Source organism: Heterodontus francisci, chromosome 24 (genome assembly GCF_036365525.1).
Source record: "Heterodontus francisci isolate sHetFra1 chromosome 24, sHetFra1.hap1, whole genome shotgun sequence".
In the NCBI taxonomy this organism is placed as follows: Eukaryota; Metazoa; Chordata; class Chondrichthyes; order Heterodontiformes; family Heterodontidae; genus Heterodontus; species Heterodontus francisci.
The window spans coordinates 49,372,640-49,396,738 of record NC_090394.1 but is presented as its reverse complement, the minus strand read 5'-3'; the positions used below and the strand labels follow the sequence as shown (position 1 = coordinate 49,396,738).

At 43.7% G+C, this 24,099-nt stretch overlaps 3 protein-coding genes across 5 annotated transcripts in view; 1 reads left to right on the top strand and 2 right to left on the bottom strand.

The window, feature by feature from the left end:
• pmm2 (phosphomannomutase 2) overlaps positions 1–12,081 on the bottom strand; it is a 38,656-nt gene extending 26,575 nt beyond the window's left edge. Inside the window, exons 1-3 of one of the 2 annotated variants that reach the window (XM_068056135.1) lie at positions 11,565–12,081; positions 10,941–11,052; positions 5,615–5,691 (exon numbers count right to left, since the gene is read on the bottom strand). In XM_068056135.1, the coding sequence (XP_067912236.1) occupies positions 5,615–5,691; positions 10,941–11,052; positions 11,565–11,648 (273 nt within the window). In that variant the 5' untranslated portion in view covers positions 11,649–12,081. The remainder of the gene's footprint in view (positions 1–5,614; positions 5,692–10,940; positions 11,053–11,564) is intronic. The other variant, XM_068056134.1, reaches the window with a different exon arrangement.
• Positions 11,718–18,411, top strand: tmem186 (transmembrane protein 186). The gene is made up of 2 exons (XM_068056133.1): positions 11,718–11,988; positions 15,457–18,411. Exons 1-2 carry the CDS (start codon positions 11,938–11,940, stop codon positions 16,198–16,200), a joined length of 795 nt encoding a protein of 264 aa, XP_067912234.1. The 5' UTR covers positions 11,718–11,937; the 3' UTR covers positions 16,201–18,411.
• Positions 17,989–24,099, bottom strand: part of abat (4-aminobutyrate aminotransferase) — a 276,368-nt gene continuing 270,257 nt past the window's right edge. For both annotated transcript variants that reach the window (XM_068056126.1, XM_068056125.1), the window contains exons 15-16: positions 19,608–19,719; positions 17,989–18,828 (exon numbers count right to left, since the gene is read on the bottom strand). In XM_068056126.1, the coding sequence (XP_067912227.1) occupies positions 18,707–18,828; positions 19,608–19,719 (234 nt within the window). In that variant the 3' untranslated portion in view covers positions 17,989–18,706. The remainder of the gene's footprint in view (positions 18,829–19,607; positions 19,720–24,099) is intronic.

Sequence of the window (24,099 nt, the reverse complement as noted above, 5' to 3'; positions counted from 1 at the left end):
CGATGGGCCTGTTTCTGTGCTGTGTGACTCTATGACTAATTTTCCTTCAAGTAGCTGTATCCAGTCCACTTGCGCCAGATCATCTCTCAGCTTAGTAAAAATTGCCTTCCAGTAACTCCTGTTCTATCTTTGTCCTTTTCCGTAATAATGCTAAATCGAACTGTATTATGGTCACTATCTCCAAAATGTTTACCCACTGCTACTTCATCTATTTGTCCAGCTTCATTTCCTGAGACTAAATCTAGTCACTGGTTAGGTTTGTTATGTGCAGTCTAAAAAAGCTCTTGAATGCAGTTCAAGAATTTTGTGCCCTCTGTGCCCTTCACATGGTTTGTATCCCAGTTGATATTAGGATAGTTGAAATCCCCAACTATTACTGCCCTAATGTTTTTGCACTCAGAAATTTGCCTACATATTTATTCTTCTATCTTCCTCTCACTAAGCGGGGGTCTATAGTACACTCCGAGTAGTGTCACTGCCCCTTTTTTATTTCTGAGCTCAACCCATATGGCATTATTCGATGATGCATTTAGCATATCATCCATCCTCACAGCTGTAATTGATTCTTTAACCAATAATGCTGCACCCCCTCCTTTTTTTATTCTCTTCTCTATCCTGCCTGAAAACTCTATATCCAGGGATATTGAGCTGTCATTTTTGCCCCTCTGTAAGTCAAGTTTCTGTTATAGCAATGATATCATGCTGCCAAGTGTCTATCTGTGCCCTCAGCTCATCGGCTTTATTTGTTATACTCCTTGCATTTAAATAAATACCTAACACTGCCAAATCCTGTGCTGTACACTTTTTCACCTTTGCTTCTTCTGTCTTTCAGAGTCAATCGCTAATTTTCTGCCTCCCGTTTCCTGCTCTGAATTTGTCCCATCTGAAACTGCCCTCAGGTTCCCACCCCCACCTGCCAATCTAGTTTAAACCATCCCCAACAGCAGTAACAAACCTTCCTGCAAAGATACTCGTCCCGGTACTGTTCAGGTGACTGTCTGACCTGTACAGGTCCCACCTTCCTCAGAACCAGTTCCAATGCCCCAGAAATCTGAAACCCCCTCTCCTGCACCAACTCTCCAGCCATGCATTCATCTGGTGTATTCTCCTATTTCTATACTCACTAGCATGTGGCCTTGGGAGTAATCCGGAGATTACTATCTTTGATGTCTGCTTGCTAATCTCTTTTCTAACTCCTTAAACTCAGCCTGCAGGACCTCATCCCTTTTTCTACCTATATCGTTGGTAACAATGTGGACCACAACCTCTGGCTGTGCACTCTCGTCCTCCAGAATGCTCTGCAGCCCCTCGGTGATATCCATGACCCTTGCACCTGGGAGGCAACATACCATCCTGGAATCATGTCTGCGCCCACAGAAACACCTATCTGTTCCCCTAACTATAGAATCCCCCATTACTATTACTCTCCTGTCTTTTCTTCTCCCTCCCTGTACAGCTGAGCCACCCATACTGCTCTGGCCATGACTCTCGCTGCACTCTCCAGAGGAACCCTCTCTCCCATTGGTACTCAGAACTGAATACCTGTTAGAAACTAGGATTCCTTCCAAGGATTCCAACACTACCTGCCTTGTCCTTCTTGTCTGCCAGGCAGCCACCCAGTCCCTCTCAGCCTGTGCTCTAAGCTGCGTGGTGACCACCTTCATTCATCTCTCAACTCACAGCTGCTGAGGTGGCAGCGCTAAAGATCAGCGGAGCCTTGGCATGCTTAGCCATAGGAGACAGAGGCCTCCCAGCTACCTGGTGACAGAATTAAATGGAAGTCAGCTATATGGCATACAACACTCACTTCATGTTGACTTGACATCAGTAGCCAGTGATGTATGATGTGAATAATGATCACTTAAAACATTTTTACCTGGACAGTTCTAATTCATGCCTTTAATTCCTCACAGGACCTCAAGCATCCTGCAGGAGGTGGTCCAGAAGTTTTTAGTTTTAGTTTTAGAGATACAGCACTGAAACAGGCCCTTCGGCCCACCGAGTCTGTGCCGACCATTAACCAACCATTTATACTAATCCTACACGAATCCCATATTCCAATAACATCCCCAACGGTCCCTATATATTTCCCTACCACCTACCTATACTAGGGGCAATTTATAATGGCCAATTAACCTACCAACCTGCAAGTCTTTGGCATGTGGGAGGAAACCGGAGCACCCGGAGGAAACCCACGCAGACACAGGGAGAACTTGCAAACTCCGCACAGGCAGTACCCAGAATCGAACCCGGGTCCCTGGAGCTGTGAGGCTGCAGTGCTAACCACTGCGCCACTGTGCCGCCCACAGGGCGCCCACAGGACGAAGGATGATGACAACTCCTCAGTGGAGGTCACTCCTTCTTAATATGCACCATCACAGGACTCATGTATAACATGGGCCAGCTCAGCTATTGACACTTCAGAGGGACTGTCAAGGCAGTGATTTGTCACCTGGTGATTCAGATATCACAAGTGGGGACAGTGGAAACAAGGACAGCAGTGGAGAGTCTACGCCGGAAGCTGCCTGATGCTTCAAGCTCTGCTCAGCTGGACGCACATGCTGCAACTCAGGGACTGTTTAACGAACAACATACTCCTAAAGCAGTGGCAAGAAACGTGCTATATACTGGCAGGCGTTCCAACTGCACAATGCACACTTGCAGAGAGATTGGAGGAGTCGGCGTGAACAGCAGAATGTCGCAGGCCACTGCAATGATGTCTTTGTCCATGGAAAGAGTGACCATCTGCATGCAGCATCAAATCTGGCAATCAAACGGGTGCATGCAGACTTTCATTAATGGCTTGCATGCTACGAATGGGACCTTAAATAGGGTGTATGATACCCTAGCCTTGGTCCTCCTTATCTGAAATAAAGTGTTCTCCAGCTCATTTCTAGCAGGCGTGTGGTTGGACCATGAAAAGGATGATGGTGAAAGGAGACATGGAAGGAGTGACTCAACTCAAAGCACTTCCATTTTGCACTCAGTCAGTACCTCACATGCTGCCTCATCTTCCGATGGCTAAGTCTGCCCCTGCACAGGTGCAGGTAGAGCAGTCTTTGCCAGGTCCTTCCTGAGCTCCGAAACCCAGAAGATGTCAGGCAAGAGCATCTCAGCAATCAGAGGATCAATATTGTAGGTGTACAAGGGTATGTTATATAACGTTAGATTGGTAAGTTTTTGTTTTATATTTGAGCCACATAATTACTTCTTTCTATCTTGCCCACCTTTGGTTGCTGACTGGCAAGTGGCCTTCTTCACTTGTGATGGAAAACATGAAATGAATTGACACCAAGCAATGGGGGGGGGGGGGGCTATGAAAGGGATGCTTGGTTGTTTGCAGGGCTGTGTGTTGGGGAAATGAAGTGTGATGGGGAGGTTTGTGGGGGCGGGGGGATGGCGGCAGCGTAGCAAGTGGCTTTTGCATGTGGTTGTCAGATGGCTGGACTGATGGATCCTAAGTGAAGCTTACATAAATGAAGGCTTCACAGATAGCAATGTGCCCTGCTACTGCTGCATTGACTGCATCATGTTTTGCCGCCTCCTCAGAATCCTCTGTGCCTCATTCTTCCCGCAGGTCCAAACCTTACTGCTTTTCAATGTTGCGCCGACCAGAGCACACAATGAGTATTCTGGAGATCCTGAGACCCTGGTTACTGCGTATTGAAGGGAAACTCCATATCTGGCCAGGCATCAGAAGCACATCTACAGCATGTCAATGGCATGCTCGATGACACATCTGGTTGTCATATGGCTTTCATCATTCCAGGACCTCATTAGTTGGGCTTCTCATGGATGTCATCAGCCACGTTTTACATGGGTATCCCTCGTCTCCAAGCATCCAGCTGGCTAAGTCTGCTACAAGGTGGGAAGAGATCAGGGAGAGTGGACTGGTGGACGATGAAAGTATCACGGCGACTGCTCGTGAATCATGCATGCGCCTGCATAAAGATCTTTTCGTGGTTGCAGGCCAGCTTCAAACGATGGAATGGAAGCCCTTGCTAGCTGAAGAATACTCCTGGGTGATCTGGGAATGTCTTAATTGCCACTTGCGTGCAGTCGATAATGCCCTGCACCTGTGGGAAGCCAGCTAGAGACATAAATGTGAATGTCTGTTCATTCTGGCTGCAGTCACCACAGGCAAATATGAGATAATTGCCTGTACTGGCAAACAAGCCATCTGTCACCTGGTCCACTTAGCAGCTTGCTCCAGTAGGCTGCAAATGTCTGCCACCACTTGACGCGAGACCCTGGGTTTACTGAGACAATGTTGTTCCGACTTGTCAAGGAAACCTACTCTCTGCCTGTAGACCGTGTGTGCCAGGTATGACCTCGAGAGCTGCACCTCTCTGATCCTCTCTCTCCTGTGGAGCTGCACATCTCTGAGGGTTAGGTTGCTGCTAATCCTGCTACTAGTGCTGGTCATCTAGGTCCTCATTTGAAGTCCTAATTAATATAGTATAAGCAGCATTCCCATGCTGATCTAACTGATCTGAGCTCCAAAGTACAAATCAGACCTACAAACTCCAAAGTTGTCAACTTATCTCTGAGCACAAGAACTGTGAACAACGCCTTTCACACAAGCAGGCAACAAAGCAACTGTGAAGTTTCAGTACTTATTGGCATATTTTCCTGTCATGTCTTCTGCCTGAACTGCTGTTGTGTTCTCACCTTGCTTTCACTGGCAAGTTCCAGGAAACCTGGGAAACCCCTGGACCCACAGTTAAATTGTAAAAGCCACATCAATAGCGCTGTAATCAAACTATTAACCATATTGAAACTGACAACCCACCTCTCCCGAGGGGGTTGCTTGCACGCAGCCTAATGCGCTACAGTTAAATGTCCACGTCAGCGGGTTGGAGTTGGCTTTCTGACCCACTGTCAATTTCCCTAATTTTAACCCCATAACCATTCCTGCACATTAAAATTCAGCCCAATACTTCCAAAAGGCATTTAACAATACCCACAGCTTCAAATACTGCACAGTCTTCATCACAGTACAGCAGTGTTGCAAATATATCTAACTTTGCAATTTGCTGCCTTCTAAGCTATCCAAGTATCATGGAAGTCACACATATGTATGAATAGTTCCCTACTTTATAACATACTTTTCATCTGCTCAGTGAAAACATTGATCTGTATTCAGGGAATATAAAATCAGAAATAAAGATGCAAATTAGAAAGCAAATTTCCGTTATTACTGTTCTATTGATAAAATCTATTATATATATGGTACATTAAAAATTAATTTATGCTGGGTTTTTTTTGCTGTTCTTTTTGTATGTTTATGTGGAACCTGATATGAAAAATAAGAGGATGGCATAATTCTTCCTTTATCAGCAGCTAAAATAACAGCATTCAAGGTGGTGTAGGATTAATTGATGTGCTAAATGTAGAACAAATGTTGCAGTTCCACAACTGAAAATTATTTTTTAAAAATTAAATGTAAATTATGAGCAAAGTTACATTCCTACCACATCAGGAATGCTGGGTGCATAAATTGCCGCCAAGTGCTTTGTGCTCACACTTTCTAGTGTTGTGGCAGTGTGACAAGCAAAACAAGCCCGTTTCACTCTTTAATTTGAGGTGATTTGCATTTGTTTTAAAAACTTACCTGTTTAGCCAAAAACTTTCCAGCTTTATATGCAACTAAGCCATTTTCAGCAAACACATAATCAACTTTTGAAATGACTGAAAGGAAAACAGAGCAGACGTATTAAAATTCGGTACAACTGAGATGTTCATTTTCCTGAAGCCATAATACAATAAATCTATGTATAGTTCCACTTATTAACTTAATCTGCTGTATTTGTTCCAATTCTGAACATATCAGCTACACACCAGTGATTCAAAGCTGAAATACATGAAATTAAAACTGCCACTACATAGTCTAAATTGTATCACTAAAGATTTTATAACACACAAGAGCAAATTAAATCACTCTACATGCAATATAACTAAGCCATGTAAATCTGTTTACAAAAATGCATGGCAGATCAAGCAATTAGACACTTGCATGCAATGGTCAAATAATCAGATGCAGGATCTGACAGAAATTCCCTCCTCCCTACCCCAGTGCACGACAGCCAATCACATCATTAACACTGCTGATAGCAACGGAAATTCCATATTGAAAATTCCATTGATTGCGTTTACATATATGGAATGTCACAGCCATCAGAGATGCAATGATACAACATTCACGGACTAACTGAAGAGTTATGAAAAAACTAACTTTGTCTTTAAAAAATGAACCTTTATTTTAAAAAGTGAACAATGGTCCAAAATGGCCACCAAAGAAAAAAGGGATTAGCCTTTTGTATATTCAAACCGTCTGATAAAGAACATATCTTCAAAGCCAAAAGGCGTTAATGAAACCCATATCACACCTATCCTAAAAACATTCCAGAATTGAATGTCTTCTTCTAAAACAAAGGAGGTGTGAAGTAGCCACATCCTGGACTATTGCGTGATCACCATGGGATAGAAACCAGAATGTCTCCAAACAGGAGGAGAGAGGTGACACAGTTTTACCTTAAAACAAAGGCAGCCAGAGAGAGTGAGTCTGACCCAGAAGGTGAAGTTACTTGCAACAGCTGGCATTCCAGCAAGCCAGAAAGCACCTGCCCTGCTGTAAAAACCTGACATCTACATAATACAGCAGACAGAGAGCTGGAAGTGACCCACCATCTTCAACAGAACCTTCAATTAAGAGAGAAATCTACAATCATCTCAGGCCTGGAGCTATCTGGACTTTGTGTCTCAAGAGAATTCAACAGGTTTATCATACCTCTTCTCCCCTACAAAAACCCACCAGCCTCTTTCCCTTCACTGTCTGTTTCTTCTTGTGCATCTGTGTGCATGCGTGTACACGCCCAAGCGAATGCCTGAGTGAATGAGGTTGCGACAATTTCGGGATTAGGCGTAGATCAATAAATAATTGTCTTTCTGCTTTTTAAGAGCTACAAAAAAACATGTCGCTGTCTGTTTATTTGAAAAATAAAACCCATGGGGCTAAACTCTTATTACAAATATACTTGCTGTGGTCAGGTGGGGAGTTAAACAGTGGGAACCACCCACGTCACACCACGTGGCCGTAACAGGAAATATAAGGGAATACACTGTGGAGATGTTCTATTGAGAGCCAGCAGCATGAACAGGGGTCGGGCCTGGCCAAGATGGCCATCCATAGGCCAAGGCTGGACTTGGCATGTGGGGGTGGTCCCTCTGGCAGCCTGTCTCTCTTCCACAGTTTTGTCTTCTCTTGGGAAGCCTTGGAGAAAGATCATGAGATGTCTGCCAGTATGCCTGAGACCTACAGCCATCAGCGGCCATTGCAGGGGCATGGTGGATAGTATGAACATATTTTAAGTTATAAGTTTCCTTTGTTTGTACTTAAGTTCTCTAATTGTTCTGCCCCTCCAAACAGGGGCACTTTTGTTAGTTTTTTTTGTTTGATGACATTGGGCTGGATTTTACCTTAGGCGGATGGGAATTCCCCACGATGTAAAAATTGGTGGCAAACCCGCTTCCGCCTAGTCCGGGGATCTGTCCCGCATTTACGGGTCCCCGGGCTTTAATTGTCCTAAGGCAGGACTTCCACCCGCTTGAGGGAGGAAGTCCCGCCTCATTGAGCTGCTGGCCAAACAGCGGGCCAGCAGCTCTTTGTTCCAGCAGCACCACTGGGAGCGGTGGCCACTGCTGGAACTGCAGCTCAACCGACATGGAGCCAGGAGGGAAGGTAAGTTGGGCATGCCTCACCAGTGAGATCGGTCGTGCCCTGGTGAGGCTAGAGTGGTTGTTTGGGGGGAGGAGGGACGTCGTGGGTCCCAGGGGTAGGTTGGGAGGCAGGGGTGGCCCTTGATCAAGCACTCTGTGCCTGACTGCCATGGCCCCCCTGCCGGCGCGCGGAAAGGCCAGAAGCTATCGCTGGGCAGCCTTTCACGTCCCCAGCACGCCCACTTGCCATGGGTAAAATACCCGTGGAGGCGGGCGAGGGCCCTTAAGTGGCCACTTAAGGGCCTTGATTAGCCTCGGGCAGATGGGCGGGCCGTTCCCTCCCCCCTCACCGCCCCGCCTGATTGCCGTAAAGTTGACCGGAAGCGGGGGTGGGGCGGGTAGGCCTCCCAGTGCCGCCCGCTCAATTTTACGCTGCTCCCATCCTCCCCCATGCCACCATCTGACCTGCTGGGGCGGCGTAACATTCAGCCCATTGAAGCAAACCAATATCTCCTTATAGTTTCAATAAAAAAACAGAAACTGAGCAGTTCTTCTCAGTTCTCACTGGTAGATATACTAAGCACAGTTTACATCAATGGCTCTCTGAATAAGCAGGCTTGATACAACAAAAAGCCTTTTCTGTTTTCCTATTTATGTTATTACTGATCTTTCTTAAATGAATAATCATCAATTGTGCTAGTAGTACTATTATTTAAAGATTGCACTCTGAATATCAGTTTTCAATTCCACAATTTATATTGCCTAATATCCCCTAATTTCTTTTGCCATTCCTACTCACCTGCAAACAGGTGACCCACTTTCTATGGTAATATCAGATATGATAAGGTCACTGTTGCGCCTGTCACTTCTGATATGGATTGAGATAGAACTAGTTTGTTAGGAATCTGCTAATCAAAACCAAAATTCTAAAAACAAGAAAATCATCTTGAAGGATACATTTATTGTCTGTTTTGGCATCTCTTTGGCTTTGCATGAATATGTTGCTTTGGTATTGGTGAAACAGAGTCAAATATATTTGGGTTCTACGACTCCCTTTTACAGTGACAAATTGGCAGCGATATTAATGGGGAGGTGGGAGGAAGTGAGGGAGACCAAAAACAGGCAAAGAACCCAGCAAAGCTGGGACATGGAGGCCCTACTGATGTTAATGGCAGAGCCTCATTAATACATTGTTGCTCTGCCTTGGGCTCAGCAGCCAACCAACTGGATAGCTAGGAGGAAAAATCAGCAGTACCCTTGGGGCTAGTTCCTGGGAATCGAGAGAATGGGGAGGAAGTGCTCTGGTTGGCAACGGGGGGAGAAAGAGCGGCAACTGGGGGAGAAAGAGCCGCAATTGTGGGGTCGGGTGCGGAAATGGTATGGGGGAGTTCCAGCTGGCCAAAGGCTTTCTTGAGGAGCTTGGCAGAGCACCTCCGGACCCACAAGAAGTGCTGAAAGAGCCATTGGCTATGGCGATGGCAGCTCCCACCTTGGTTCAGCTGCCGAGAATCACACACCTCGAGCATCCTCATTTCTGTTAAAGTTGCGCCACTGTTGATAGCATCAGTTCACGACTTTGATATGGTAATTAGGCCCCAGCTGCCTTTCGCAGGACCCTTGTCCGTGCCTTGAACTACGCACTTTAAATTTTCAATGTGTGGGAATGGGGCCAGGTTTTGATGTGTTCCCTGGCATTTAAAATCAAGGCCAATGAGTCAATATTTTGCCTCTTTAACTGAGCCAATGCTATTTCGAATGTTGACAGTTATCAACCACGACTATAACAAAAAAGAAAATTTGCACTTACATAGCACCTATCACGACCACCAAATTTCTCAAAGTGCTTTACAGCCAATTAACTCCCACTTATAGCAATGTCATAGAGACTTACAGCACTGAAACAGGCCCTTCGGTCCACCGAGTCTGTGCCAACCATCAACCATTTATACTAATCCTACATTAATCCCATATTCCCTACCACATCCCCATCTTCCCTCAATTCTCCTACCACCTACCTACACTAGGGCCAATTTACAATGGCCAATTTACCTAACAACCTGCAAGTCTTTGGCTGTGGGAGGAAACCGGAGCACCTGGCGGAAACCCACGCGGTCACAGGGAGAACTTGCAAACTCCGCACAGGCAGTACCCAGAACCAAACCCATGTCGCTGGAGCTGTGAGGCTGCGGTGCTAACCACTGCGCCGCCCAATGTGACCAGATAATCTGTTTTTGTGATGTTGATTGAGGGATAAATATTGGCCAGTATACCAGTGATAACTTCACTGCTCTTCTTTGAATTACTGCCGCAGGATCTTTTACATCCACAGCAGGCATATGGGTTTTCAATACCTCTGACAGTACAGCACACCCTCAGTACTGCACTGAGGGTCCTGAAGAGGGACTTGAACACTGAACCTTGTGACTCAGAGGCAAGAGCACTATGAACTGAGCCACAGCTGACACATAATTTGGTAAATTATGGTTCTGTACCTTTGAATTAGTGCTGTTTTTGAAATCTAGATTTGTTTTGGGATCCATGGTTCAGTGAGTTGACATTACTGGGCCAAAGTTGCAGTATCCAGACATCAGGCCCACACAGAACTCCATTGTGAAGGGGTACAAGACCTTGGGAGAGGGAGGATGTCCCACATGACTTCGGGACTTGGACCTTGTGTGGACATCCTAAGCACGTTTTAAGCCTACCTAAAGTTAACGGAAATATTTAAAGAGTGCAGAGTGCTCCCACTGAACATTTACTTTCTGACCGCTGGGAGGTGAATTCTGACAACGCATATCATTTCTCATAGGCAGGAGGTTAAAAACAAAGGACTGCCCAGTTGGAAACACACTGTGGAATAAATGCAGTGATTTTCAGTCGTTAAGGGACTATGCCTCCATAACTTCCTATTTATTCATTGGTATATTATAAACTCAGGTTCCGGAACTGCCACGTCGTCTTTGCTGTTCTGATTGGTTACTTCAGTACACTACCGTCACCAAAAATCAGAATAAACTTTGTTTGCACTCGGGCAGATAAGTGAGATTTCTTCTAAACCAAATGCTGGAGATAGGTCACAGGCGGTTCGGGTTTGCTTTTGACAAATTCTTCAGCGATCGCCTTTACATTAAGCATGAAACAAAATGTGTAAAGTGGGAACTATAGACAACGTATGAAGCTCGGTACCGTCAGCCTGGTGCAGGTCCCCGGGAATGACTCACCCTCGTCTCCCAGCTGCTCTTTAATTTTATCGATATCAGAACCGCCCACAACTCCAACTTTCATCTTTTTCCTTAAACGTTGTATAAATTCATCCATGTCCAGAGTGATTTTCTAAAGTGCGGGATTGGGGGAGGGAAACACAGCAGGGTGTAAATCAGTGGAAGCTGCCACATGAAAGGCCACAATTTCCAATCTAAATCCAATAGAACACATATCTATTTTATAGACATGTATCTTTAAATGGTAAGCTTGTTGGAACAAGGTTTCCAAGAAATGTTTGAATGAAACAAAGTTTGCAACAAATGCAAAAACGTGCACTGGAGGGCATAATAAACATGGGTGGTATTTAATTTTATAAGTTTTTTAATGTTTCATTCTTAATTAGTTGTACCTTTAAAAGCAGGATTTTTTTTTTGATCCCCTGTGTCTCCTGTGGTTTTATTAAGAAAAGGCGCTACTATGTGTAACGAGATGAATTACAAATGAATGACCTGAGCCGGGATCCACTGCTATTCACAAACTGGGGGCGGGCGGGCGAGGGCCTGGGATGCACCTTAAACTGGGCCCCAGCTCACAAGCCGAGGGACAGCGCTCCCTGTCCAGTCTGAGAAGCTGACACCTACCTGTCGGGCTTCAGTGAGAGTCCCATCCACATCAAACAGGCACAGAATGCTGCTAGGGCATTGCTCTCTCTTCCCCGCTGCCATTTTGCTCCTGGTTGCCAATAGCGCCGGGGAGGGTTCTCAGTGCGCAGCCGCGCCACTGCTGCTGGGCTGTACCCTGGGAAGATGGGGATCTGCCGCGAGCGGTGGGCGGCCGTTGACGGGGCAGCGGACTACCGCTCCCAGAATGCACGGCGCTGGAGGCCGGTCCGACACTGGCGCGGCTGGTGTTGTCTGAGCACCCAAGCTGCACAATCGAGCGCCGGTAAATAAACATTCCGGTTCGGTGTCTTCAGGCCTCTGTATTCGCGGGTGACCGTCAGATGTACACGCGATGTATGGTCTTCTCCTGAGCGGTATTCACAGGCCCCTCTCCCGGAGTCGGGTAGGTGTACTGTGTGTTGTATGGCACTATCCCGCCAAGGCTCAACTGGCCTGGTGTAGAACCACAGGCCGGCCATTCCCTACATCATGTCATTGCACTCTGGCAGGGACCGTCCAGCTTCGCGAGCACAGCGTTCTCTGTGTATTCAAGCACAGCTCTGTTTTTACCAAGCATCAGGTTCAAAATCATGAGAAGACTGAACAAATTAGATAGGAAGAAACAGTTCCCATTGGCTCCAGAACCAGAGGGCACCGATTTAAGGTGATTGGCAAAAGAAGCAACAGTGACACGAAGAAAGACATTTTTACACAGTCAGTGGTTAGGGTCTGGAATGTACTGCCTGAGAATGTGGTGGAGGCAGATTCAATCGAGGCATTCAAAAGGGAACGGAAGAGGAAAACATTTGCAGGGCTACAGGGAAAAGGCAGGGGAGTGAGACTAGGTGAGTCGCTGTAGTAGAGAGCCAGCACGGACATGGACCCCACAATAACCAAATGGCTGCCTTCTGTGTTGTAACCATTCTATGCAACTTACTGACCTTTCCCCCCTTATTGTGGCAAGCACTGCCCACTTAGGGTGACTATTTTCTAAACCGAATCTGCACACAGTTTTGGACTCCTTACTTAAGGAGGGATATTACTTGCATTGGAGACAGTTCACAGAAGGTTTATGAGGTTGAATGCTGTGATGAAGGGGTTTCTTTCTGAGGAAAAGTTGAGCAGGTTGGGCCTATACTCATTGGAGTTTAGAAGAAAAAGAGTGATCTTATTGAAACATAGAAGATTCTGAAAGGGCTTGACAGGGTAGATGCTGAGAGGATATTCCCCCTCTTGGGGGAATCTAGAACCTGGGGACACAGTTTCAAAATAAGGGATCTTCCATTTAAGACAGAGATGAGGATGAATTTCTTCGCTGAGGTTGTTCATCTTTGGAATTTTTTACTCCAGAGAACAGTGGAGACTGGGTCATTGACTATTTTCGAGACTGAGTTAGACAGATTTTTGATCTACAAGAGAGTCAAGGGTTTGGGGGTGGGCAGGCAGGAAAGTGGATCAGATCAGCTGTGATCTTATTGAATGGTAGAGCAGGCTCAAGGGGCCTACTCTGCTCCTATTTCTTATGTTCTTATGACATGCAGGTGGAACACAGCAAAGTAGCCAGAATGGAAAATGTAGGTTGTGCAGTGTATCAAAGCAACATTTTTTTTTAGCAGCCTACATTTTAACAGTTGCACATGTGCACTACATAAAATAAATGTGCATGTAATTACTGTGGCTGTGACGCTGTTTATAAATACAATAACACTGTTCAGGAATGTCAGTTTTTCGTATCCACTGCCTACACAGCCAAGTCTGTGTTGACCAGCATTGGAAAAAAAGCAACAGAATTTGAACTTGGTTCATTCGTTGGTGTCATCTTCCCAGAAGGTTGAGTGTCATGGATCTCTACCTCTGTCTGTCCTGTGCTTTCCTTACACATTCTGCATAGGTCAATTGCATCCAGTCCATAATATCTGTCATCCATTTTGTTCTGTGCTTTGAATTTGAACTAGCATGTGCTGTGAGAGCAGTTTTCTGTTTAGTGGCACCTTTGTGTTCTTCTATAGATGTCCTGCCTCCATTTGAGGCATATTGAACATAATACAGATGTTTCCTTTGCAGTTGGTCATAAATATAGAAATTTCTAGGGGAAGCTGTTTGTTAAAGCAGCAATTATGCTTCATTGAGAATGCTATTTTCACTTTAAACCGAATCTTACATGTGTTCTACGCCATGTGCTATTCAGTCAGCGTAATAGCTATGGCAACTGTAATAGTGCTGTTCCATATATGTAATAGCTAATAGTAATAATAGAAATGTTCTGAATATTTCTCTCTAATGCATTTATTTATTTTTTAGATATTTAGTGCACACCTTTATCCCAGGCGATTTACATTACGTACTCTGTGTTGTACCTCACTTACACGTTAGACATATTTCAACACAAGAAATTAAAAGTTTGGGTATTCAGGGACTAGTTTTGTGAACTGGGGACTTTTTTGAGGACATTATTTGCTCAAGGTCACAGTACCTCAATTTCAGGACTGTCCCTAGGAAATGGGAATGCATGATCAACCTATGCTCATGGTATTATCCATAAGGTGAAGGTATAAGTGATATAAAATGTGTTAAATTATTTTTGCAAAGAAAAAATATATTATGCGAATAATACATACTTTGAATTAAAGGCCTGCCACCCGACCTGAACCCGATGACATGTATCTGGTTCGGGTCACTTTTCCGGGTCCGGCTATTGGGCTCGGCTTGGGTCGGGCCGGGTTTGGGTTGGACACACACGTTATTAATTGGACTTGAAAGGTTGTTTAAAAAGATGAAGATTGGAGCCATGAATTCAGTGATTGCTTGGTCACGAGTTAAACAGAAACCCATGGAGTTGTGCCCAGACAGATTGTGCCACACTGTACCAATATTGCTTAAAATAAATCCATCAATTGCCCAAAGGCTCAGAAAATATCATTATACGTTACCTAGACTCCTGCTTTACATGTTGAAATACTTTCTGCAAGTTTATCCAGTGAGCAGCTGAGATGCAGATGCAGGAAGGTCCTGAGTGATTATTACAAAATATACAGTATTTATATAAAAAATATAAAATGATCACAGTCAGGACTCTAGTCTACACAGTTTTTGTTGCTTTTCTGCACAAACTGGAAAAGTGAAAAACTAATTTGGAATCGGAAGGTAGGTAAAGGGACCCGGGTTCAATTCTGGGTACTGCCTGTGCGGAGTTTGCAAGTTCTCCCTGTGGCCGCGTGAGTTTTCGCCGGGTGCTCTGGTTTCCTCCCACCGCCAAAGACTTGCAGGTGATAGGTAAATTGGCCATTGTAAATTGCCCCTAGTGTAGGTAGGTGGTAGGGAATATGGGATTACTGTAGGGTTAGTATAAATGGGTGGTTCTTGGTCGGCACAGACTCGGTGGGCCGAAGGGCCTGTTTCAGTGCTGTATCTCTAAATAAATAAAGTGAACTTCCCAGTGGTCGGGTTGGGCATGGGAAAAAATGAAAGGACTCAGGCCGGGTTGGGCTCGGGTCCGATGTGGTTCTGTTGGGTTCGGGTCGGGGTTTTTTTTTCCTGACCTGAGCAGGCCTTTACTTTGAATTGGGGTGTCAAAAGAACAACCATGTATCTGAACCAAAGCTCAAATACTGTTAATTTTATTTGGAAAAATATTGAAACTTGTTTGCATCATTGTGCACATTTAAAATCATGCACAATTGGATGTACTATGCAGATTTGGTTGTAAATCACAATTATATTAATTGTTGCTTCATTATGATTATTATATAGTATCCCAGTTCCTGGATGTGATTTATTTAAGCTACAGTTCACTGATATTTGTTGTACAAGTAGAGGTTTGAATTCCACATTATAAGGCTTACATTTACAGATTTATTTTTCCTTTGTTCAGGTGAGAGTTTTTAAGAACATATTCAACTTTTGCCAAACAACTTGCCAGTCAAGATCTTTGTTACCTGTGTGCACCTCAAGTACCCAAAAAAAGGCAATTATTTTTGATTGTCTCAAGACATGTGCTGTGGTTTATCTTCAGCAAGCTGTGAAGCTCCATCTTAAAGCACATGAAGGGCATAAAACAGCAGGTGAACAGATTCAACGCGGGCAAATGACTGTTGGTGGCCAGGAGCACCGGACACAACCAAAGTCCAAATTTCCAGATAATGAACACTTCACAATGATATATAGGTTTCAAGGAATAAGATTCTTGAGAGCTATTTCTCAGATAAAAGTACTTCAGACTGGCATAACTGTGGCCCTTCTACCCACAGTTTATTATTTTTACCTCCAGGAGCAGGTACAATATGCTCTGGTTAGTTATATCACTGGACTATCAGGTTTTGCGATAGTCATGCTTTATTCCATGAGTTACTATCTAAGACGTTTTATAGGGATACTGTATCTAAATGACTCGGGCACCACTCTGAAGATTTCACATCTGACCTTTTGGGGAAGGAGGAATGATTTTTATGTCCCAGTTGAAGATGTCATGCCCCTTGGTGACACAGGGGATGCAGCAAATGAAACAATTCTACAGTTCAAACAGTATAATAGAACTGAGGTTTTCTACTTCACAACTAAGTTTGGTCAGGTAATAGATAAGCAAAAATTCCTGCAAGTGTTTGGTGGAATTCAATAAATAAATCCATTCATTGGCCTCTTGTTGTAATAATTTGTAAATTGTATGTTGAACAAAATTAACATTTACCTAAATGTTTAAATAAACTAAGCCATAGAGAAAGCAGGCAGATGACCTGCCTAGACATTTAGATCCACAATTTCTTGCGGTATGAATGTATGCCACAGTGGCATTATATGAGCTATGCACAGCTGTCTCATAGTCGTTATTGGAGCTAACCCTGTTGAGATGGTAACTGTTGTGGTTTGAGCTTTCTCTCTACCCTTGAATTCATGGCAGCGAGGTAGTTTCCTCAGGTAGATAACACCAATTTGCATTGTATTGTAAAATTGTAAAAAGCATTGTAAAACATCCCAGGACACTGCTGGCAAGAGGGAGTGAGATGAAGCTGTCTTTCTTTGCATTAAGAGCCTCAGTGACCTCCCTTATTCAGCAAGTTATATCTCCAGCAGTACCCTGGAAGGAACCAGATGCATAAAAGTTAAGACCCATAGGCAATGTGGTCCTTGTGCTGCTTTGAGGTTGCAGTATGGCTGTAGCAATTGGCAGATTTCAGTCACAACCTCTTTATTGAATTAAAGACAAGCACTGGGCATAGCTGAAATTGAGATGAGAGAATTGCTCCCTAACGATCCTCAATGGATATGATATCCTGCTGAGAGTCCTTCTCCCACTCCTCTCTCTTTTAGCAGCTTGTCCTGTTCTGTATGGCCCCTGTCTATTCTCCTAGTCATGCTCAATTCCAAGATGAAGGTCTACCAAGCTGCCTGGAAGTAACTTGTATCAGTACAAGCTTTTAAATGACCTAAGAAGTCAGCACCGTCCAGACTATTCCCTGTACATTACTGAAACTTCAGTACCAGGAAAGCTCGAGCAGCAATGGCATCCAAAAGAAATAATCCAGCAACCAACCTGTAAGTAGTGCATGATCCCGTCAAATAGGGGTAGGGGTCATTCATGCTATTTGTTCTAAAATGGCAGAACTGTAACAATCAGCATTGCACACTGACTGACATAATTTACCTGCTCTGCATGCTGCTGGCAGTCATTAGGTGCGCACGCACAAACCCCTTTACCAAGATGTTGTCTGGTGCACTTCCCATCCGAAGTGGGTGTGTGCATCTTAGATGCCTGTTTCAAGCTTTAGGAGGCCAGGTAGTGCCTAAAGAAACGGGTACTAAAGAGCCCAATGTTATAACATGGCTGATATGATTTCTTTTGGGACTGGATTTTTGGGCAGTAAATTAAAATCTCTGGATGGCTAACATCTGACCAGAGTCTTTGAAACAGATTGTGGATTTTTTAGTCCTCTCTTGTTCCCACATCCCATTTTGATCACAACTATTCAAAGGCCTCAGACAGCAAACATTTTGGAAGTGATATCAAATCTTACTAATTTTAGTATTACAGCCAAAGGGAGCCTGGAACTACAGAATAAGAGGCTCCCAGTGCCTTTCTGAGCTCAGATTGAAACAGCAGATTAATCAGTTCCAATATCCAACAACCTTTTTGTCCAATCTCTGATGGACCCGTGGCTTGCCAACAACCAATCTCACCCAACTGTCAGTACTGAACTGTTCTGTATGGCCCCTGTCCATTATCCCAGTCATACTCAATTCCAAGATGAAGGTCTACCAAGCTGCCTGCAAAGAGTGTACCTTATGCATTATTGTACTGTGACCCAAAAAGATCTGTGACTTGATGCCAATATAGGGTTGGCTGAAATGAAAAATGTTCCATTTTCCAACACTGACATTTCTCATGCTTACACAAAAAATCAACAATAAATGCACTCTATTAGTTTAATGAAAACATCAGGTACAATTGTAGATCATCTTTTTCAATAATATATAACATTTGAACTAAGTTTTATTGGAAGATACAGATGGCCAAGGTGAATAAATGTATATCATTTTCTATATACGGTGAACTGACCAAACTTATAACACATCTTACTTGAGCAACTAGGCGTTCTGGTTATTTGATATAATAAATGCATAATATGTTTCAGTTGAACGGAAAATATTTTGACATTATCCACCATTAATTCACTGTAGTATGTGTAGCACTTTAGATTACAAATGCCGTGTTTTATGTCATGAATGCCATTGACATCTGTCATGTGATACAAAAATCAGCAAAAATTACAAAAATGTTTACAGATTAATTATGAAATGAAAGTTACATAAATGGAGTATTGTTCAACTTACACCATTATAGCCAAGGCATCTGACTATGGAAAATCAACACTGATTTCTTTGTAACGTTATTAGCTGTATATTCACGAGTGGAAAAGAATGTTAAATGTTAACACAAATTACACGTTTGAAATAGCTGTAGAAGTCAATCTCACCATTATTTATTGATTTTTAAAATAGTGGTGGAAATTGTAGATGTCAATGCTGAACAAGTAGTTACATAATTTGTAAGATCACTAGATTGCCATCTATCATGTAGTATGATTGTGGGCTGTGGACTCCTTTGTGCTGCCCGCTGCTTCATATTTTCACTTATGGGAACCCAGAATGTCATTGAAAACATTAAGGAAGAGATGTGCATGGTGTGGCTTGAACACCAAAGCAGGTCGGAAACGAATGGACTTGTCTCCACAGCCACCAAGTACAATACCTAATGGGGGGAAAAAAGTCAGTGGTCAAACTCATAGAATAACAATTCCAGATCAATTGTTTATTTGCTGTAGCTTAGTCCATTAAGTAAAGAAAGTACCCACAAGATTATTTTGCAGGGCTTTGGGGGTGGACCACGTGTGGAGTGGGATGGAACTTTCACACCACAGGTTCCACCCTGGTCCACTTTCCAGGGTCAGTGTGTCTACATAACACTGGATTGCCATGCACCCCATTCACTGCGCCACGGAGTGCCCGCCTCAAGTTGGGGGTGGCATTATGCTGCAGCATAGGTGTCCCAGCTCTGATTTGGAAAAAGTGCTCCACTTTTTATTAGATGGCAGCAGGGCAACTCACTTTTACATTTTAACATCCAACCCTTGAACCCTTAGTGCGAGATTTATAATACAATTTTTACATGATTGTGATGTATTCCGTTCATTTGCATGTGCTGTAATATTCCTACCCATTTGTGGGCAGGTGAACTGTGTGCTTGCCTCTACCATTGGCCAGAAACTGACAAAGAAAGGGACGGGGTTTGATGTCACAAGATTCTACCCCATCTACAAAAGATGCTCCATTTACGGCCCTGGGGAGTAGAAATTTTACCTTGCCATAGATTGATTTACACCTTCAAACTAAATGGTAGGACCCACTACTTGCAACACTGAAAGTTAACAATACTGCATTTTTAATCTCAATCTCAAGGCAAAACCAATTTTAAAACACGTCAAATGGAGTAAATCAAATTTGTCTTGATATGGTACCTGTCCATCTTACCTTTATTTCTCATTTTCAAGACAAGTTGATTCCTCGTTGCTTCATTGGGTGCATCTATAGAGCAGAATGTCCCTTTTCCCCTGGCATTACTCAGGATGTGTGGATAGAGAACCTAGAAAGGACAGTATTGAAATCCATCAACAGTATGTTGAAATGATGGCAACAAACAAAAATAAACAATGGGAGTAAGTTTTTTTACAAATGCTTTGCTGAAATCAATTGTGAAAATGTTTTGAGTATTCACATACATTCAACAAATAGTTTTTTGATTTTTAAAGTTACTACGGCACAGTGGTTAGCACCGCAGCCTCACAGCTCCAGGGACCCGGGTTCGATTCCGGGTACTGCCTGTGTGGAGTTTGCAAGTTCTGCGTGGGTTTTCTCCGTGTGCTCCGGTTTCCTCCCACAAGCCAAAAGACTTGCAGGTTGATAGGTAAATTGGCCATTATAAATTGTCACTAGTATAGGTAGGTGGTAGGGAAATATAGGGACAGGTGGGGATGTTTGGTAGGAATATGGGATTAGTGTAGGATTAGTATAAATGGGTGGTTGATGTTCGGCACAGACTCGGTGGGCCGAAGGGCCTGTTTCAGTGCTGTATCTCTAATCTAATCTAAGCTACAAAGTAAAGAGCTTAGTCTTCACATCTGATGTACCTTCCACATGTAACTTTTTATTTATAGTAGAGACTTACATTGGACATACTAAATTTAAATTATTTCCCTTTAACTTTTTTTATTTGTTCTCTAGTAAGGCCACATTTATTGTTCATCTGTACTTGTCCTGAGAAGGTGGTGATGGGGCTTCTTTATGAACTGCAGCAGTTTTTGGTGATAAAGCTCCCACAATCATGTGAGAAGGAAAGAAATTGCATTTATATAGTGCCGTTCACTAGCTCAGGAGATCCATTCCTAGGTGTTTCACAGTTAATAAAGTACTTCTGAAGTGTAGGCACCATTGTGAGGAAACATGGCAGGTCCCAAAAACAGCAACGGTCAGATAGTGAAGTTGATTGAGGGCACTGGGAGAACACTCCTTTGAATACATCCACTTAAGAGGGCAGATAGGGTCTTAGTGCTGATCCAATCCACCTACGTCAATTTTATCCCACCATAGGACTATCGCTTTAACTCTGGAATCCTTCCTATTGTCTTCTTGCTATTCCCTGTTTACTACCAGGATAAATGTATCTTAATAATTGCTTTGTAACCATACCTTTGAAACTTGTGTTTTACCTGTGTCCATTTGGTTGCCACTCCAGATGAGTCTATCATTTCTACTTCCACTTTTTTCTACCCCTTTTTGCTTTTCTCTTTATCCCTCCTAGATCCTTCTCTCCTGTTATCATGCCTCCTTTCATTTGGGTGCTTTGCCCTCTCAATTCCCTACCCCAACTCTTCACTACTTGACTATCCTGCTCTCCTGACACTATCCCTGGCTTGACTCTCTCTTAGATAAACCTACAGCTTCCCTCTGTGCCTCTCTTGTGGATTCTGCCAGCAGATCAGCTATCTATACATCTCTTTGCAGGAGATGCTTTAGTACATTAAAGGGACTATATCAATACAAGTTGTTGTTTTGATGTTGCATTGGACAAATGCACCTCCAACAGTGCAGCAAACCCTCAGCACTGCACTGAAGTATCAGCCTATATTATGTGCTAAAGACTCTGGATGGGCTTGAGCTCATGACTTTCTGACACTGCGAGAGTGGTACCACTGAGCCATGGCTGATATTTCAGAGGGTGTTAGGTTAGGAATTTTAGTATTGACTCAGTAACCAAAGGATGATGAGATATGTGTAAGTCAGGATGGTATGTCACTTGGAGATGATGGCATTCCTACAACATTGCTGCTCTTGTCATTGATGATTGAGGTTACAGCAGAGCCTGGTGTTGTCAGAATAAGCTTGGTGAGTTGCTATATTGCATCCTGTAAATCGTACATGTGCAGCGTAGTACATCGGCGTTGGAGGGGGTGGATATTGAGTCCAGAAAAGTTCTCAATCAAGTGAACTTCTCTAACCTGGTTGGTTTTAAGCCTCGTTATTGTTAAAACTACATCCAGCTAGGTGAATTCTCCTCAATTGATCCTTGTAGGTGATTGGGAGTCTGATGAATCAGAAAGTGAAACACTTTGCCAAGTACTCAGTCTCTGCTCAGCTCTTGTTGCTACAATGTTGAAAAGGCCAGTCCAAGTTCATCTCGTTAATGGTGACCAGCAAGATGTTAAGGGTTGGGGATTTGGTGATTGTGGGGTCATTGAAGGTTAAAGGGAGATGGCTCAGATTTCTTTTGTTCAAGATGACCATTGTCTGGACCTTACCTGGCACTTGTTAGCTTGCTGTGGGCGGCTTCATTATTGGAGAATGTATTTCTTATGATGGAGGGGCGATCATTGATGAAGCAGCTGAAGGTGGTTTGGACGATGTGCTTCCTTCAGGAACTCCTGCAGTGATGTTCTCTGGCAGCGGTGAATGACACACAACGACCATAACCATTTTCCTTTGCATCACTCAAAACTTCTGGAGGGGTTTCTCTTTGATCCCCATTGACATCAGTTTTGCTCGGGCTCCTTGCTGCCATGCTAGATAAAATGCTACCTTGATATCAAGGGCAGCTAGACTCGCCCCTCCTCTGGCATTCACTTTTGTGTCCAGGTCTGGGTAAAGACTGATGTGGTCTGCAGCTGAGTGATTCTGGCAGAACCTGAACTAAACATCAGTTAGCAGGTTGTGGGTGAGTAGGTGTAGCTCGATGGCAACTACTAATGACTCATCCTATCACTTTATTAACAGGGCAGTAATTAGGCGAGTTAGATTTATCCTTTTTTTGTGAATAGAACATACATGGACAATCTACCATGTTGTCAGGTCAATTATCATTAGCTGCACAGGAACAGCTTGGTTAGGGGAGTGGCTCGTGCTGCTGCAAAGGCCTTCAACAATACAGGCCCATAGTCTGATCTGTCTAGTACCATTTTACTTCTAATATTAGGTGGAGCCAACTGAATTGACGGGACACTATTGAGTAGGCCAAGTAAATAATCCACTCAGTAGCTTTGGCTCAAGATATCTGGAAACACCTTATCTCTTGAACAGCCTTATCTCTTGAACTCTCATTCTGAGTGCCATCACAGTTGAGGATGGGAATTTTTCTGCAGTCTTTTCCTGTTGCGTTGTTGTCTGCTGCCATTCCCACCTGCACGTGGTATGGTTTAGAGCAAAGCTCTGTGGCTCGTGGTTGTGGGGCCATTATGTTTTGTCTATAGCCTGCTGTTTTTGGTGTTTAGCATTCGGGCAGCTCTGAGCAGTAGCTGTATTATATTTGTACCTCATTCTAATGTATGTCTTGTGCTGCTCCTGGCATGCTGTACTATAGTCTGCATTGAATTAGGTTTGCTACCTTTGCTTTATGTGATTAAGGATTGAGGGATTTGCTAGGCCCAATTTTGAGCTGATAGATGTGTCTTTAGTCTGTTCCACTTAAGCATGGTAGTAGTGCTACACTGCATGATGCAGCACATCTTCACAGTGGAGACAAGACTTTGCCTTTGCAAGGACTGTGGTTGGTGATCACATCTAGCAATGCTATTGTGCACAGATAATAGTGTCTGTGATGGGTAGATTAGTGAGGGCAAGGTCTAAAAGGTTACTTCCCTCACCGCCTGTTCACAGGCCCAGATTGGAATTCATCAGGCATCTGCCAGCTTGTCCACTGGTGAAGTCACCCATCTAGGGACCATTCTATGTCTTATTTCTCTCAGAGTTTCATCCAAATAATGTTCAACATGGAGAAGTACTGATTTGTATGTTCCGGCAGTGGGGGAAGGGAGGGGGTTTGTTGGTTATCGGCAGGAGATTTGCTTGACTTTATTTGACTTGAAATCATGAGACTTAATGGGGCCAATGTTGATGCCTCCCAGGACCAGTCCTAACCTACTGTATAACACCCTACCCTTGATGGGTCTGTCTTGTTTACTTTTCAGTGTGCTGTTGCTCAGAGAGAACCACAAAATGCTGGTCGCATGATTTCGAGGATCATGGTTAGAAAAATGATCAAAAATGGACCATGTTTGGTTTGAGCTTCCTCCCAATTCTCATTTAAAAGCCTATTATTAACATAATCCCTTCCAGTTACCTGGTCTCCCATGGCCACACACAAAACACAAGAAGACATGCATAAACTGTTTTTAGGTTTCCAACAATACACTCTGAATTGCCCTGAGAGATATCTGAAATTGCTCTACCTTCCAGTAAAGAATCACCTGGTTTCTGCTCAGTGCCTCTTACAATAATGTATTTGTGACTAATGGTGCTTTTATTCTTTCTTTTGGGCCTCCTTATCTCGAGAGACAATGGATACGCGCCTGGAGGTGGTCAGTGGTTTGTGAAGCAGCGCCTGGAGTGGCTATAAAGGCCAATTCTGGAGTGACAGGCTCTTCCACAGGTGCTGCAGAGAAATTTGTTTGTTGGGGCTGTTGCACAGTTGGCT